At 32.5% G+C, this 18,283-nt stretch overlaps 2 protein-coding genes and 1 pseudogene across 6 annotated transcripts; 2 read left to right on the forward strand and 1 right to left on the reverse strand.

Annotated features, from left to right (window-relative positions):
- The first annotated feature begins 5,721 nt into the window (after nucleotides 1-5,721).
- On the forward strand, nucleotides 5,722-9,758 carry LOC123202058 (probable beta-1,3-galactosyltransferase 3). Of its 5 annotated transcripts, none has more exons than XM_044617778.1 (11): nucleotides 5,722-6,300; nucleotides 7,058-7,160; nucleotides 7,266-7,330; nucleotides 7,414-7,625; nucleotides 7,716-7,779; nucleotides 7,944-8,016; nucleotides 8,108-8,231; nucleotides 8,382-8,469; nucleotides 8,553-8,678; nucleotides 8,775-8,884; nucleotides 9,077-9,758. In XM_044617778.1, the coding sequence occupies exons 1-11, from the start codon at nucleotides 6,179-6,181 to the stop codon at nucleotides 9,223-9,225; spliced, it is 1,236 nt and encodes a 411-aa protein (XP_044473713.1). In that variant the 5' UTR covers nucleotides 5,722-6,178; the 3' UTR covers nucleotides 9,226-9,758. The 5 variants fall into 5 exon arrangements, with proteins under 5 accessions (XP_044473713.1, XP_044473714.1, XP_044473715.1 ...); XM_044617779.1 differs by having other exon boundaries at nucleotides 8,111-8,231; XM_044617780.1 differs by having other exon boundaries at nucleotides 7,064-7,160.
- A 562-nt stretch (nucleotides 9,759-10,320) lies between these two features.
- LOC123202059 lies at nucleotides 10,321-12,511 on the forward strand (annotated as a pseudogene).
- A 579-nt stretch (nucleotides 12,512-13,090) lies between these two features.
- Nucleotides 13,091-16,502, reverse strand: LOC123201771 (transcription factor MYB120). The gene is made up of 3 exons (XM_044617325.1): nucleotides 16,155-16,502; nucleotides 14,521-15,556; nucleotides 13,091-13,365 (listed from the first exon to the last, which is right to left on the reverse strand). The coding sequence occupies exons 1-3, from the start codon at nucleotides 16,500-16,502 to the stop codon at nucleotides 13,091-13,093; spliced, it is 1,659 nt and encodes a 552-aa protein (XP_044473260.1).
- Between the last annotated feature and the right edge of the window lie 1,781 nt (nucleotides 16,503-18,283).

Below are 18,283 nucleotides of genomic sequence, written 5' to 3' on the forward strand. Positions count from 1 at the left end.
GAGTCAAGGTCATCGATCTTGAACTAATCTTTTTGAATTCAAACCGAATTTTAAATAACCGTTATATAAACTAATCTTTTAACATATAATTTGGATAAATTCAAAATATAATAATTAAATTCATAATTATTATACTAAATAAATTACGGTTTTACAAATATAATAGATATTTAAATTTAAACATTTTCTCTAAAAATTTTAATATTTTATTATTATTATTTTTTGTATAACAAAAAATTCCACTGTAACTGAGGCGCTCTATTGGATTAAAATCTACTAATCATGCCAACCCTAAAGTCAATTTGGGTTGAAATTGAACACCGAGAAAATCCGTGCCTTAATTTCCTCGAATGTTCTTCACGTGAAGAAATCAAATCAACCAGAGAAAAAATTAGAAAAACGACAAGGCGTAACATCACAAAACACCGAAGTGACGATTCTGCCCGGCAATAGGCGTTTGCCGTTTAATTTTGTACAGCAATCACTTGATTCCCATTGGGCTTATGGGCCCGTCGACTTCGAAATTCTCTCAATTCAAGACTTATTTATATTTATTTTCGGAATTCTGTTTTCTTAACTTCATCCATGCTAAGTCCATCACAAACTAATTTTGTTAGATTCAAAATAATTTCAAATTGTAATTTGACCCAAATCGAATTCGATTTTATATCTTATTCAAAAACTAAATATATTTGGATTTCAAAATTTATATTTGAACCATAAACAACCTTACTACTAAAAGTAGATATGAATCGAATTAAGTTTGAATATCTCTTAAGTTCAATTCGAATAAAAAATAATATTATTCGAGTTTATCGAGTCAATATTAAAGACGATTTGAGTCACATTCGAGTTTAATTCAAATTTATAGTTTGAATCTATGACTCGAATATATAGCTCAAATTTATGATTTAAATTTGTCACTTATTAACAAAACCATATTATTTAACAATTAATTAATATAATTCGAATTGAACCATAAACCAAATTCAAATAAAATCAAGCTATTTACCCAATTCATGAGCCAAACAAAGTCAAACTCTCTTTAGCTTGATTTCAACTTAGTTTCAAAATAAGTCAAATATTATAACTCGAACTCTATTCAAAGTTAAAATAAACGAAATTCAAATCAAATCAAATTAACTTTTGAACCCAAACCAACTCCGTTAGGGTCCAACGATGCTTACTACCTCAGTCTAATAACTTTCAATCATTTGCTGTTATAACATGTCAATATTACTTTTTAATTAGAGAAATGAAACGATTTCATAACCCGAACGGCCAATATCATGATAAAAGAAATGGTCAAAAAAACTAGTTTCCACTGATGCCGTTTAAATTTTGAAAAGCTAAATTTTAACTGTCATCACTCACGTTAGTAAATTTTATTTGTTTTTTTTTTCAAAAAATAACTATTTTACTATTTTATTAAAATTATAAAATCACTATTAACACTTAATAGAAATATCTAATTATTAATATATTTTTCCTAATTAAAAATTTTATCATTTAAACCTCTAAAAATATAAAATTTTTAACCAACATAGAAATATTGTGTTCTATTCAATAATCTAAGAGTATATAAATTTTAAAACTATTAAGAGGTGTATTAAAATTTAAAATAAAAAAAAAAAACCCAAATTTTATTTGAATTTTCAAAACCTCTAAAATTTTATTAATACCCTTAACATTTTTAAAAATTATAATTTACCCTTTAAACATTCATTATTTTGGAATGAAAATAATAGAAAAATCTATAAAAAAAAGAAATAGAATAAAAGTTGATAATGGGTATGAATGTGACTTTTGAAACTTAAAATCAAGAATTTTTTACTTTAGTATACCTTGGGTGGGACATAGTTATTTGACCTGAAGAAAAACAAGGGGAATAACTAAAAAACGTGGTGGGTTTGCTCTTTGGCCTATCAAAACAAAGGTACCAAAGTCGAAAATTAGAAAAAGGGCTTGATTGTGCTTTAAATTAAAGTCATAAAATAGCAAGCCTATGTTCCCTAAAAATAAGGCAAAATATATTTTAATTTGATACACCATATCAAATTGAATAACTTGTTTTTTTTTTTTTTAAGTAATTCAAAAGAAAATTTTACAAATATGACAAAAATTCGAATTTAGACTTTCTACATGAAAATTCTAATATTTCGATTTTGTTAACCCCGTGATGATTATACGGAATAACTTTGTCATTAATAAAGTCAGTGTTTAATTATTTGTTATATCTCGAATCTATTTGAGTTTAGACTTACATGAATTTATGTTATTTGTATGGATTTAGTTTATTTAGATATTATTTGTATTTACTCTAATATTATACGAATTTACTTTATTCGCTTTGCAATTGGGTTTGTAGTAATAAAGTCTCAAACTAAGGATGAATTTGAATTGAGGTAAGTTTGAATAAGGTCAAATCAAGCTCAGTTCGAAGCTGGAAAGACTATCTCAAAATCTAGTTAGACACAATTGGTTGGTGAACATTAACATTGCAAAAGAAGACGACAATCATTGGAGAAAATAAGAATTAATAGAGAAGAAGAAAAGTCACCAAGGAAGAAGAATGAAAACTATCAGAGAATGGAAAGAAAAATTATTAGAGAAGAATATGAATCATTAGAAAAGAAAAAAAATTATCGATAAGATAAGCTTCAATGTGGTGATATCGATGAGCCCTCAAACTTGAGTTAAATAAAAGTCTTAACTTGAATTTAACTCTTTTAGCTGAACATAAATTTGAGCATGAACAGACTTGAAATCCACTATATCTCAAACATCTAAATTACGTGGTTTTTTTTATTAGCAATACAAAGCCTGACATAAAACATTCTTCCAACTTTGTTTAAATTAATAAAATTTAGATAAAGTTATGCCAATGCATATATATATATATATATATATATATATATATATATATATATATATATATATATATATATATATTCTCACATGGATATTCAAAAAATCTAGGGGCAAAATGGCTCTCTGCAACATCCATGGCAAAATGTTTGCAAGGGCATGTTGTCTTCTGATTGGAAGCTTTTATATTTTCCCTTCTATCCCATGAACCCCATCTGAAACAATTTGGCTCGTTTTGATCATCACGACTTTTAGAATCCATTATTGAGCTCACGTTCTCCCCACATGCTGCATGTGTTCGCACTTTCTTTATCCCTGCAGCTTCTCTTTTCCCTTAGAATAATTTCATTTGACAATGTGAGATAAGGTGGGAAGTGGACAGTTTTGAAATAGACAGAGACAGTTATGAAAGAGGAGGAATAAGAACGAGAGACGGGAGAAACAAGAGAGGAATTGGGCAATCTTTGGCTGAATAAAAGAGATAGAACCACAAGGGAGCTCCTAAATATAATTATCAGTATCTTATAATATATAATATGTATTTTATAATATAATATAAATAAAAAATCATATGTATTATAAAATATATTATATTATACAATATATATTATCGATATAAATCAATATAACTTTTTAAAGAAAATGATAATATAGTAAGAATATATATGAAAAATTTTAAAAGTGTTTATAACATTTTTAAAAATAATGATGTATCATCTAAAATTTTTTATTATTTTATTTTTTAAAAGATGTTTTCTATGAAAAATTAAGTTTTTAATACACGATACAATACATGATTCGACTATCATGATGCTACCCTCAAACCAAAATGAGTAAACTGTTGATTGTTTATTTTCTTTATTGTTAATGTTATGTGTGTAAAAGAATAAACATTCTCATCCATGGTAAAATTGGCTGAATTAATGCAAATTCATTGATTATTCTTATCTTTTCTTCCAAGAATTTGTTTGCTTATTATTTATTTATTTTTATCAAATTAATATTAGTGTTTGTAGAGCTTGTCAGATTCCTGACAAGTACACATCATAATAAAAAACAATAAAACTATGCATACGCATATTTTTAATATATAATTTAAGTATACGGATGATGTATTATCATATAATTGGGTGATGCTGAATTAAAAATAAAATAATATTCAGTTATATAATTACACATCATCTATGTACATAAATTATATATAAAAAATGTATATACGTAATATTGCTTAATCAAAAAATATTCATTAACTATATTAATATGATTCAATCCCTTCGTACTACAAACCCTTGTGAGTTTGGAGCTAAGTATGCCTCTTCAATGTTTATTAATTACTACTATTATTAATCTTAATTAAGCAAAAACAATGATTAAAAGTCTACTGTTTTTGACCTTTATATAAATCTATTACCACTATAAACTTTAACCTTCCAGAACTCAGATCTTTCTTCATCATTTAATGTCAAAAACGACATGAGAATGGATAACCCAAGTGTGGGTTGCTCATGAATCTTTATGACATCCCATGAAGAAGAAGACAGTGGGGGGGGCTTCCACCCCTTTCCCATCACCACTTTCTTTTCAGTTAACCAATACATTTAAAAGGGTAAAGTTTTTGTTTGTTTTCAAGTAAATGTTTTTGCTGTTAAAAAAGACATTTACACTAGGCCAAGTAGGGAGAATATAAAAATGGTTAATGAAATTAGTGGAATAATTTTGTTTCTATCTCATGGGATAAGTAGGGATGGTGAAGAAATATGTGAGTAAGAAATAAACTCCAAAATATTTTTTACCTGATTTAGTCTGTTGTTTAAGAATTTTCATTCTAGTTTATACTTATACGTATCGATTGTGTAATACAAAAATAATAATTTTATGTCCCTTTGTTTCTTTATCTATGTTTGATTTTTTATATTTATAAGGTATAAGATAAAGTTATATGTAAATATAATATCGGGTATTCCTAATACAAAAGTATGAATTTAGAGAAGTTTTTTTTTTTATAAATATAAGATAAAATATAAATATAATCTTGTACATATAGAAAACGTAAACTATTAAGTGAAAATCTTTACGTTCTTTCTGATTATAAGATTTTTATTTATATTTTGAATTGATTAACATATCAACAACATATATCACATTGTTGATTGACTCTAGCTACTTCTCAAGTGTTGTTTCTATTAGGGCTGGATTCGAGCCGAGCTCAGCTCGGGCTCAGCTCGGCTTTTTAATGGTCGGCTCGAGTTCGGCTCGAGCCGAATTTGGCTCGGCTCGAGTTCTGCTCGTTTTTAGCTCGGCTCGTTTTTTATATCAAAACGACACCGTTTTGTACATATATATGGATCAAAACGATGTCGTTTTGTATAAAAAATTTTTAAAAAAATATACCGAGCCAGCTCGGGCTCGGCTTGAGCTCGATCGAGCCGAGCTGAGCCTGGCTCGTTTCGGGCTCGAATCGAGCCAAACCGAGCTCGAGCTCGAGCTGGCTCGGCTCGAATCCAACCGTAGTTTCTATGAGTTTAGCTATAAAAGAGTTTGAGCGTATAATAGCCTCTTTTGTTTTCCATAAATCAAGACAATTTTGTGATGCACTTAATTGAAATAATGAAATAAATATTATTGAAGTTGTAAGACTCGAGCTGACTCGGTTCGAATCTAACCCTAGTTTCTATGAGTTTAGCTATAAAAGAGTTTGAGCGTATAATAGCCTCTTTTGTTTTCCATAAATCAAGACAATTTTGTGATGCACTTAATCGAAATAATGAAATAAATATTATTGAAGTTGCAAGACAGATAGGAGAGAGGGGTAGCAATAATGTCATGTATGAGGCAGGAAGGAGATGCGCACACAATCAAGACAAATCTGAGTTTAATAAGAAAGGCTGTTAAAATGTCGGTTGGATAATTTACAGCCATTTTCATATGATTATTATTTATATAAATGTTCAACATCGCCAAGAGCAAGTTTTTGAGTCTTCTCATTTCATTTTCACCGAAGAACCTTAAGCCAGCCAGATTGGTTGGTCATACACACAAAGACAAAGACAAAGACAAAGACCTCAGAAGTCAGAACACACCAAAATACAAGCAAGTTTTGGTCTTTAAAGTCTCCTGGAGGTGGATAAAGAGATGAGATGTGAATTAAACCATGCTTGTTCATGTGTTTTTGTAGAGTTGAGTTGAGGGAGAAAGTTTTATTTTTGGATATAAATTTGGAGTCTTCGAGGTAGTTGACTTGAGATTTGAGTGGGGTTTGTTTTAATTTAGCTCTTGACTAATTGTTTTGAGGAGATAAAAGAGGAGCAAAATGAGTTGGAAGAGTAGAGGAGGAGGAGGGTTAGAGTCAGCTTCAAAGAATTTAGTTTCAAAAAAATGGACTATTTTGATTTGTTTTGGCTGCTTTTGCACAGGGATACTCTTCTCTGATAGGTAATTTTTCTCTTTGTAGCTTGCTTTCTCTTTGTTTTTGAAATTCTTGAACTGCACTTCCAGCTTTTGTGGCTTCTGTTGTTATTTCTGGAAAGTATTGATTTTGATGAAATTTTCCTGTAGATGTGTTGATAATATTTATGAAAAAAGATTCCTTTTTTCTGTTAATTCTTTGGTTTGTTAGGTTCTATGCTTAGTAGATGAATCTGAAATTTATGTAATGGATTCAAAACTGTTCAGAATTTGAATTTGACCTGTTGATTGCCAATTCAATCAAAGTTTGAACTGTCGATTGCTACAGTAACACATCAAACTTTTTAGCTGTGCTTTGTGATTTCCCTTCTTTGGGAACTCAGTTTAGTCCAATTAACATGCTGCTGTCATGGCAGCGTATTGATTTCTGAATCCGGATGGTTGCTATGGGGTACAAACCAGAAAAGACCTCTGAAGCCTGAAGAGTCATGGAGCTCTTCTTTAGGCTTTTTAAGAACTTACCGTCACACTAGTCTTATATCCGAAAATTAAGAGGAAGTTATCATAGTTACCAGCAGTACTTTTCTTCATGGAAAGATGTGCGGCATTTGCTTTCATAGTTGTAATCTAATCTTTCGTTGTTCATTGGTTTCTTCTTCTGTGTTTCATTCTACGGTAATTGAATTTGACTTGAGTTGATCGCGTTTGGCACATTCTGTTTCATATGTTAACAGATGCTTAAAAAGCAACTACTGCTATTTTTAATCTTATATGCTTGCATTAGTAACAGAATGTGGACAGTTCCTGAAGTTAAAGATATACCGAGAGGAATGGACGGTGAAGAAGAAAAGCTAAAGCTGATTTCCGAGGGTTGTGATACAGTACATGTGATTATTCAATCATTTGAAACTTGAAAATTTTTCACCTTGACATGAATATTTGTTAGATTGCTAACATATTGGTACCTCTTCTTTCTTTCATTCTTCTTTTAGAAGGATGCAAAGCGTGAACGAGAGGACATTTTCGGGGAGGTTTCGAAGACCCATCATGCTATACAGTGAGGATATTATCAGATTTATGTCTGCTCATTGCAGTGAATTTAATTATAAGTTTATCTGTTTGACCGTTTATGAAATGCAGAACATTGGATAAAACAGTCTCAAACTTGGAGATGGAGTTGGCTGCCGCAAAAGCTGCACAGGAATCAATTATTAATGGTTCTCCCTTGTCAGACGACTCAAAGATTAGTGAATCAAGTGGTAAAAGAAAATATTTAATGGTTGTGGGAATCAACACTGCTTTTAGCAGCCGAAAGCGAAGAGATTCAGTTCGTGCTACTTGGATGCCGCAAGGTCGTCAAATACTTACTTGCTGTCTTTTTCATTGACCATATTGTTTTATAACATTTAATTGATTTGTGAATAAGTTTGTATGCAAACTAGGTGAAAAAAGGAAGAAGCTCGAGGAAGAGAAGGGCATAGTCATGCGCTTTGTAATAGGTCACAGGTGAGGCATTGAAGACAACTTTATGAAATTTTTCGTCTTGTGGACACATTTATATATAATTCTATACAGCAATGATTCATTCATTACATTCTTAATTTGCAAAACCAAGCATGTGCTTGATGGATGGAATTTGACACATTTCTCTGATTTTTTGTTCATGTTAGTGCTACTTCGGGTGGTATCCTCGATAGAGCAATTGAAGCAGAAGATAAACGACATGGTGACATTTTGAGACTGGTAGGACTTCTTCTGTTTTACCAAAACTACTTCGCAGATAGTGTGAGCTTTAACTATAGATATGCTGAAGTTAAGAAAAAAAATGCATCAGCAGGAACATGTTGAAGGTTACCTTGAATTGTCAGCCAAGACGAAGATATTCTTTGCCACTGCAGTTGCTTTGTGGAATGCTGATTTCTATGTCAAAGTTGATGATGATGTACATGTAAATATAGGTAAAGATGCAATTCTTTTAGATGAATTGAAGTGGTCAGAAGGCCACTCATCGCTACAAAATATTTTCCTCAATTTCTTTTATAAAAAATGGAAAATATATTTTCTTTTCTTTTAATCTTACATGCCATTCATTTATTATGTTTTTGCAGCAACTCTTGGAGCTACTTTGGCTAGGCATCGATCGAAACCCAGAGTATACATAGGCTGCATGAAATCTGGTCCAGTCCTAGCTCAAAAGTAAGCCAAGCATCTTCTTAAACTATCCATGTGGCCTCTCTTCAGAGAATTTAACATTTTATTACTATATTTTCAATGGACAGGGGAGTGAGGTACCATGAACCCGAATACTGGAAATTCGGTGGAGAAGGAAACAAGTACTTCCGTCATGCGACAGGGCAGATTTATGCTATTTCTAAAGATTTGGCATCTTATATATCAATTAACCAGTAAGTTCCCAGATCATCCAAAGAATCAGTGGTTAAATTCTGTGTACCAAAGTCAATTGGATTTCCTCTGAACCATTTTTCTTTGATTTTAATTAGGCATATGCTACACAAGTATGCCAATGAGGATGTTTCTTTAGGCTCATGGTTTATCGGATTGGATGTAGAGCACATTGATGACAGGAGACTATGTTGCGGTACCCCACCTGGTAATTATACGAACTCTACTGTTGTGTTACTTTTCTGAACTTATTACCAATCATGCAACGCTCAACTTCATCGATATTAGAAAATCAGTGATTTAAACTTTATGAAGAGAGTGACAGTTAGATGCTTGGTGAAGATGCTATCAGAGCGAAAATGTGATGCAAAATTCTAATGATGTGAATGCTTTACCACAGATTGTGAGTGGAAGGCTCAGGCAGGCAATGTGTGTGTTGCCTCATTTGATTGGAGCTGCAGCGGCATTTGCAAGTCTTCCGAGAGGATGAAAGAGGTCCACCGGCGTTGTGGCGAAGGGGAGAATGCTTTGTGGAATGCAGTCTTCTAAACAAACCAAAAAACAACACTTATTCCAAGCTCAGGAGGAAGCAAGTAAATGGCTTGAGGTTGTTTTTGAGACATTGCTAAAGATAAACATTTGTAATATCGACACATCGAATGAAGCAGATATGCATCGGACAAGGAGGAGAGATTTTAGTTGCTGAGTTTTCTGCTCAAATTTTAGACTAGCAGAGAGACTCAAAGGCAATTTTAAGAAAGGAAACATAAGAGTTTGTATTTTAGCCATTCTTTGATCGCTCTCCTAGGGCATTTTGTGAGAGTGCAGAGCTGATGGAACCTTCTTAATGAGTGCTGATATTGGGCTAATAGCTTTTGCTGCCTTGTGGTTGATGAATTAGCGGCTTTTTGTATTGCTTGTGATAGATTTGTACCTTGTCTATGTGATTGTAAAAAAAATAGTGATGAAGATCCCCCTTCTGATGCTCTCTTTCCTTGGTCTTCAGGAAAAGAAAAATAATGATAATAGACATCGTATCTCGATACTAGCACTGAAAACAAGTTTAGCCGAATTCAAATAGAGTCTGGCTCTCTTTTGGCTAGTTTTGAATTGGGTTCAACTCAGGTTTGGGTTCAGGTTTGAGTTTAAGTTTGTTTCGAGTTCAAATAACCTTGCTTTGAATCTAGTTTTATCTTTAGGTAAGGTTGAAAACGATATCGTTTATTAAGAATTCAAGCAAGTTGTGTTAGACTCACAAATCAAACATGATTATAGTTTGGGTTCATATTTAGGTTTATTTTTTATTTTACTTTCTAACTCATGTTCTGATTTGAGTTTGTTGTCTTTGATTTGTGTTTGGATTTGTTCAAGTTAAACTCATTTCAAATTCGAATAAATTTGTTTCGAATCCAGTATTACTTGATATTCATGCATGATCATCTATACTAATAGATTTTGTTTCTTTTGTAATGTAACGACGACATTTTTTTTTAAATAAATAAAAATATATTAATTTTTATAATATATTTTTAATTCAAAAAATGGATTAAAATTTACAAAATTATATGTCAGAAAATCATAAAGTAAAAATTTTCAAGTTACTCCCTTAAAATTAAAAATTATACAAAACCTTGTCTGATTTATTTTAAAAAACTAAAAAACCCTCGCGTACTGAAAACTTCCCTGGACTCCCACCACGCGAAAGCCGTGTAGCCCGCATGGTTTGAAATATCACAGATTCACCCATCTTCATCACTTCCCTTCAACGCGCGGCGACTGCGAATCCCAGTTCAGTCTTTATCTTCTTTCCCATTTGTAAGTCTCTGTTCTTTTTCTCTCTGATAAACAATCTGTTCCTTTTATTTCACTCTTTGAATCTCTCTTTTTTAATTAGTTTATGACAAAAGGAAAAAAATAAAATAATTAAAGGAGGTTTCTTGGAAAAGGACCTTATACTGTTTGTTTTTCTCTCGTAATTAGCAGAACTGAAGAGAAGTAGAGGAGACTCAGAAGAAACCATGGCTAAGAGCTCCTTCAAGCTTGAACACTCTCTTCGTTCTGTCCTTTTCAACTCTTGCTTTCTCTCTATATATATTTCATCACTTTGATCATGTTTGTTCCTGATGTTCTGCTTGATGTCTGATATCTTTGATTATATATTTCACTTCAAGTTTCAATTTTTACAGTTTGATAATGTTAATCAGTTGATTTTTGATCTGGTTTTTCGTTTTTGTCGTCGTTTTTACAGATTTTTTTGTTAATTTCATGGGATAATTATGAAATTTGTTGAGTATATTGTTTTTTTTTTCTGTAATCTTTTTCAGAATGCTAGATGAATAGCATTTTAGTCAAGGAAAATATTCCATGACTGCCTATAAGATGTTAGACATTATTTAGCAACACTCTTTAGAATGATCTGTTCTGGAGAATGCATAATATGATGATTCAGGTTTCTAATAATATCCTGTTCATTTGAAACCAATTAGTTTTCTATAGATTTTATGCAGCTCTAGAGAAAGATTTGATGACATGCCTAAGTTTTGTTGTATGTCTCGGAATTTGCAGTTTCAATTTTACTTACATTTTAGTCAGGCTCAAATTCCACCGGCTTCTTCTTTTTTACTGTCACTGGTTTGCCTTGCATAGGGATGAAGGATCTGGTAGCTTCGGCTAGATTGTTTTCAGTATACAGAAAATTTAAGTTTCTCACATGGATGCTTAGTCTTATTGTTCTTATTCTGTGTGAATTCATTTTTCTACATGCCAGAAAGGAGGCAGGCAGAAGCCGCCTGAATCAGGGATAAGTATCCTGATAGAATACCAGTATGAACTTTATCTTTCCTGATGAATGTTTCATATTTGTTTATCACTTGCTTGAAGTTCTTAAGTTCTCTTGCATCTTTTGCTTTTTTCTTTTTTTTGGCCACAGAGGTAATTGCGGAGAAAGCTGACAGAAGTGACATACCTGACATTGACAAGAAAAAGTTAGTAATACATCTATTTTTCCTTTTAGACATCTTGAATGGATGAATCAAGGATGATCTTATTGTTAATCATTTGAATCATAGTGTATGTCTATGTTAAAGTTCTATGAATAAGACTTTTTGAAACTGTTGTTACTTAAGTGTAATTGTGTGCGGACTGTTGTGCATGAATTTCAAGAGTTGGAGCTTGTGTGAAGGATGGTAACAAGTTTTTGTGACAATGGAAAGTTTTTGGAGCTTGTGTGAAGGATGATCTTATAATTTTGAATTTGATGTCGAAACTGTAACAATTGTTTTCTTCATTTTAAATCTCCTTATACCATATGGTAACATTCCTGAGTTTGGCATGATGAATGCAGATATCTGGTTCCAGCTGATCTGACTGTCAGACAATTTGTTTATGTCGTCCGGAAGAGGATTAAGCTCAGTGCCGAAAAGGCAATTTCATCTTTGTCAAGAACATTTTGCCACCTACAGGTAAAGAGTTATCTCAAATGTTTCCTGCTTTTCTATATCCAAAATCTGTCAAGTATCAACTTCTTTGATATACTTATTTCTGTTGTTGCAGCTGCCATTATGTCTGCAATTTATGAGGAAAACAAAGATGAGGATGGCTTCCTTTACATGAGTGGAGAGAACACATTTGGAGCATCATTCTAAGGCGGTCAACCCGAAGTTATGTAAATAAAGACCTTGAAAGTCTTCATGGCCAAAACTTTGCATCATTAATTGTTTCTTTTACCGAGGAAGGGAGTTCAGGTTACTCATGCTCTTCTTAGATGCTGCCTTTTAACTGCTGGATATGTGGAGAGCCGTATATTAATTTGATGCAGTAAATATTTATGTTTCTCTCTCTCTCTCTCTCTCTCTCTCTCTCTCTCTCTCTCTCTCTCTCTCTCTCTATATATATATATATATATATATATATATATATATATATATAGAGGGTTGCTTAAGCTCATTTGAGCTAGTGTCCAGTATCACATGAAGGTCATAAACGTAGGGATGGCAATGGAGAGGGCAAGATGGGGTGTCTCCATTCCCACAAGGTGGAACACATTCCCACCTCCTCCTCGGCTCAGCTTACGAGGATTCTTTTTGGCCCTGTTTTGGTTTATGTTGGGAAATCCCCTTCTTGTACAAGATAAGATGGGGTAGGAACCATATTTTTTAGGTTAAATTATCATCCCTACATTGACAGAATGAATTGTGTTATGGGTAAGCGATATTATCATAAAATAAATAATATCACTAATAAGATAAACGAGTTGTACTATCAAACAAAAACTCTAACTTAGAGTAAAGAAATCAAACGAGGGAGAGATAAAAACAAGCAATCACTTATTGGTTAGTTTATTGACGAGGCAAAAGCCAGATTAAATACATAGACATTCAACTTTATTTAAGAATTCAAACTCCACATGAAGTTTTTAGCAGATTCCTAGCAAATTATCAAAAGGGCAGGAGCCCTGATTGTCACTGACTTGGCCTGTGTTAGAGTCAACTCGAAATAATGAGGCTATTTGCTGCATGTCAAGTCCAAAATTATCGTCGGTTACTACTGGAGATTGGCCATTTGAGGCTTCGCCACTGTCATTATACCACTCTGGAACTTGCGTGGAGGGAATCTCATTCAGGTATTTTGATAAGTCTTCATGCATTGTACTCATTTGGCCTTGCTCATTCTCTTCCTTCGGCTTCATTCCTGTGAAACAATGAAAGGAAAATCTACCTTACAGCTTTTCCCATTAATGTGCTTTGTGAAAATAAGACATTTCATGAAGATTTTCCTTAAATGGATGTTATAATGATAATTTGTGTTACACTCAATGATCATTTTATGGAATCTGATTGCAATTGAATTGAGAATTAATGCATTCGGGTTTCCCATGAGGCCAACTACCTATCTCCCACCCAAGGTTTGATGTAATGACCATTCTTACCCTTTAAAAAAGTGATTTCCCACCCTTATGTTAAATTTTTTGAGCAATGTTATGCGTACACTTTTGAATACACAAATGAATATATGCATGATGTATTATCATATGATTAAGTGTTATTTTATCTTTAATTAAAAATTATTTAATAATATAATGATATATAATTTGTATACTAATTTATGTATCTGTTAATTTTTGTATGAAATTGGTGAAAAGAGAAAAAGCCCTCAAACTAAATAAAACTTTGCCTCCAAAATTTATTGAATAATTTTTATATTCTAATTTATATTAATTTAATTAAAAATAATAATTTTTTTTCTAGTACAAATATAAATAAGAGTGTAAATGGCTTATGATCAAATATTTGAAAGCAAACAAAAATATTTTGAAAATATTAAAAATGTTAATGAAATTCCCAAGGAGGGTTATTGAAATATGAAAAATGTTTGAGGGTGTTTTTAAAATTTTTAAAATTTTAATATGTTTCTCAATAGTTTAAAAAATGATGTTATACCCCTAAAGAACACAATAAATTAAAGGTAGAAATACCACATTACAAACTAATGACTTTATAGTTATATTTTTAAAATATATGTGTGAATATGATAATTTTTGAACCAAGATAAGAAAGATATCCATTTAGCCCCAATAAGTTTTAAAAATGACGTTTACACCTGACAATGCAGCCCTTTAAAATGTTTGCATAAAATGACATATAATACCTTTTAACCAATAAAACTGACTATTAATTTTGACTTATGGATGAAAAAATCTCTTTTCAAACTTAAATATGAGAATTATTACTCCATCAAACCTTGGGTGGGACATAGTGATTTGTCCTAAAATTTACATGACAAAACGAAATGATGAGAATTGATGTGTAAAAACATTATGATCAAAACTTTTTATCTTTTAAGTACCTGATGATATATTCACAGAGTTTGAATCACTCCATTGACTGAACCCACCAAACTCAGGCTTGTTCTGATCTTCAAGTGAATCCACACCGCTTAGCTGCTTTGAACTATTGCCATAATTGCTAGCCATGGCCTGCGCCTCCTCTAAAAGATCCTCCAACAACCCACTTCCACTGCTCGACACACTCAACTTCTCATTATCAAAACCATTTCCATTTTGCTGAGACAACGCTTGAATTGAAGGGAGCTCCGGATTCAAACTAAACCCAACTGAATCACTGCTCAAAAACCCATCCTTCTCCACCAGACTTGGAATCATTGATGAGTTTTGAGCATTGAAGTTAACGGGAAGAGATGAAAACGAAGGCTGTGACAACAACGTAGAATTATTTGAGAAAATATTACTGTTTGTACTCTGGGGAGTTAGTATAGGAGATGAAGGGTTTCTCAAGAACTGAGGACTAAAAGGAGGCGAAAAGTTCTTATTTTGATAACTCAAATTCATAGTATTATGACTATTCTCCATGTTTTGGCTGTTGTTAGAAGGATGAAAACGTTTGAAACGAATTGGGTTTTGGAGAATAGGAGGAGCTCTAGAGATAATAAAGGCGTTGCTCATATTTGTAGCTGAGTTTGGATGGTTGGTTTGATAGCCATTTGTGGAGTTAAAGAGAGAAAGAGTTGGGAAAGTTGGAGACTGGATGGTAGGGGAGAGTTGTGGAGGGGTTGGGGAGAGAGAGGTGGGAATTTGGGTGCGGCTGCGGCTGAAGCACTGCGGAGAGTATGGATGGTGGTGGTGGTGGTGGTGGTGAGTGGCGGTGGGACTTGTGTGAAAACAGAAGGAAGGTGAATTTGAACTCGTGGGAGTTGAAGGAGTTGAATGATAATGATGAGATTGTGAAGACTCTGCAGGGCTGAGTTGCTGGTGCTTATGCTGCGGCTGAATTTCCGGTGGATACAGCGGCAGCCCTTGGCGCTGGCGTCTCTTGACTCTTGTATTCCAGTAGTTCTTGATTTCATTGTCAGTTCTTCCCGGCAACTACAAGAAAACAGAAAAAAAAAAAGAGAAAATATTCCGATTATTTTTGTTTCAGGCTATGAAGCTCGGAAACTTATCCCATGGTGCGTTTCTTTCATTTCTGAAACACCTTGAAACTGGTATAAAATATTTCAAAAATATAAAAAACAATTAGAAAAGCGTTTCATTACGAGAATCACAATCTATTTTTTAATTGATCAAAAATTAATTTCATGTATCACTCTCTTACAATTTTGAACCCTAACTCTAATTTGTCTTTCCTCTTCTCTAACATTTAAAGTTTCTCTTCTCTTTGCTATATTAAAACTCATCTCGGTCCCCATCTCTAGCTTCTCAAATTATCAACGAACACTCAAAAAATTTATTTAATCAGATTTAATATTTATTTGATTGTCGGTTGACAGACTACGATAGTTGAGTGCATACCTTATTGTTGATAAAAGGTTGCTATATTTTTTAAAGAAATATAGGTCGTTTTTGCGTTTTTGTATCCGTGGTACATAGGTTACAAGTTTCGGGAGAAAATGACAGAAAGGTGTTGTTTTTGTAGGGGTAAAAACAAGAAAAGTTAACCATGGGAGCCTGCAATTTTGCGAACCTGAGCAGCCATGCGAGCCCATTTGTTACCAAGCTGAGCGTGCAATTCGACAACAAGTCTTTCTTCTTCAGGAGAGAAAGCGCCTTTCTTCAAATTTGGCCTCAAATGGTTAGCCCAACGGAGCCTGCAACTTTTGCCACAACGGGCCAATCCGCTGTTCCTCTGCACGGCATTCCAGTTACCCTCGCCGTGTCTCCTTACATACTCCGTTAAAATACTATCCTCCGCCGCCGTCCACGGCCCCTTCTTCAACTGAACTCCTCCATCTCTTCCTCCCTCTACATTCATTCCCGAGGATCCATTTTCAAGTTGTTGTTGCTGATCATTACTTTTGTCATCGATCAACATCTTTGCAAATACGAAAACAAAAAAAATGGATCCTCGAGAATGTGTTTTGTTTTTCAAGGGCTAGAAGATTGTTGCCATTGTCAACACTTTAATGTGAGCAATTATACAAATAAAAGAAGAGAAAGAGAAAGTGTTTTCATTGTCTATGAAGACAAAAATTAAAAGCAAAAATTTATTTAGAAGAAGAGGCCAATGGGGTTTTAGGGTTGCATGGGCAAAGCAAGAAGAAAGATCGTTGTCAACTTTTCACTCTTAATATTTGATTCTTATAAAGAATAAGCAATCTTGTTATTGTTGATGATGATTTGATGAGATGAACGGTTGAGATTTGACAAAAGAGAGAAGAGGACCCACCTAGAAGGGATGGAGGAGCTGAGAAGACGGCTTTAGTTTTTACTTTTTACAGCTTGGCTTAGTTGGTTGATTTGCTAGCAATTTTCCGTTTACCCCAAGGGTTTAGCTGTATTTTTCGAAATCTTACAGTTTAAAATACTGCAATATACCCCCTGATTTGAACCACAGCAACCATTGTAATTAATATCGTATTATAAACTATAAAATATGGGTAAAAAATTATATATATTTTATAACGTATTAAAATTTGATATAATATAGTGAATGTATCATTCAATACATATTAATCTATATCAGTTAAATTACTTATACAGATGGATACACCTTTTTAGAGAACTGATGATACAATAAAAGCATATTTAAGGAATTTCAAAACTTTATAGGTATTTATAATATTTTTCAAAATAATTATGTAGCAATTAAAAATTTATATTATTTTATTATTTTCTTTAAAGGGTGTATCTTACGGCTAGAGGTGGATTTGTACAAAGTTAAATTCAAGTTTGGATTAGTTTGAGTTTAATTTAAGTTTAACAAACTTTCTTTAAATCAGTTTGAGCCCCACTAGGTTTGAAAGAGTTGAGCTCTAATCTGACTATAATTGAACCAAAATCAATGAAAACAATATTATTTTGATACATATTAATCAAAACGATATCGTTTTAGTTGATTCAAATTGCCTTTTTTTAATACTCGTGAGCTTGATAAGCCGAACAATCTCAAGTTTAAATTTGATAATATAAAAACCTTTTGACTCAAGCTCAACTTAGCATTTGACCCACTTAAGATTAAGTTTGATGTATATTAGTCAAAACGGTTTAGTATTCAAGATTAAGTTTGATTTGTTTAATTGGTAAACAATAATGCTAAAGGTGAAATATAAATTGTCATTCATTATAGAAGAAGAATCACTGGAAAAAAAAAAGAATTGCTCAATGCAATGACATTTACAGGACATCGATCTCAAACCAAGCTTGTTCATGACTCATTTGAACTGAACAATAATTCAAACTCAATCCAACTTGAATCGTGTCACCCCTAGGCACATATAATAGGCATAGTCTTCAATTTTAGAAGTACTAGTAAGCAAACGCTCAATACTTTTCCCTATCATGGTCCAAAAAAGAAGTAATTTGAACAATGATAAATTTAAACTCGACTTAAATACAAAACAACCAATTAGAAATTGAACTCAATTCATTTGAATCATTGAAGAAGAAAAAAAAAATAACTTGTAAGGCAAACTCTGGTTTGAACCAAACCAACAATTATTCAAACTTGAAAGCTTATATCCAATCCACCCATAATCTGAATTTCATATTTTATTTTATGTCCTATTTTCAATGTTATGCATTTTTCATAAACCACCGAAAATATTATTTTCCTCCAATACAAAACACAAGTTTATGATATCTCTTAAAATACCT

This window comes from Mangifera indica, chromosome 18 (genome assembly GCF_011075055.1).
Source record: "Mangifera indica cultivar Alphonso chromosome 18, CATAS_Mindica_2.1, whole genome shotgun sequence".
In the NCBI taxonomy this organism is placed as follows: Eukaryota; Viridiplantae; Streptophyta; class Magnoliopsida; order Sapindales; family Anacardiaceae; genus Mangifera; species Mangifera indica.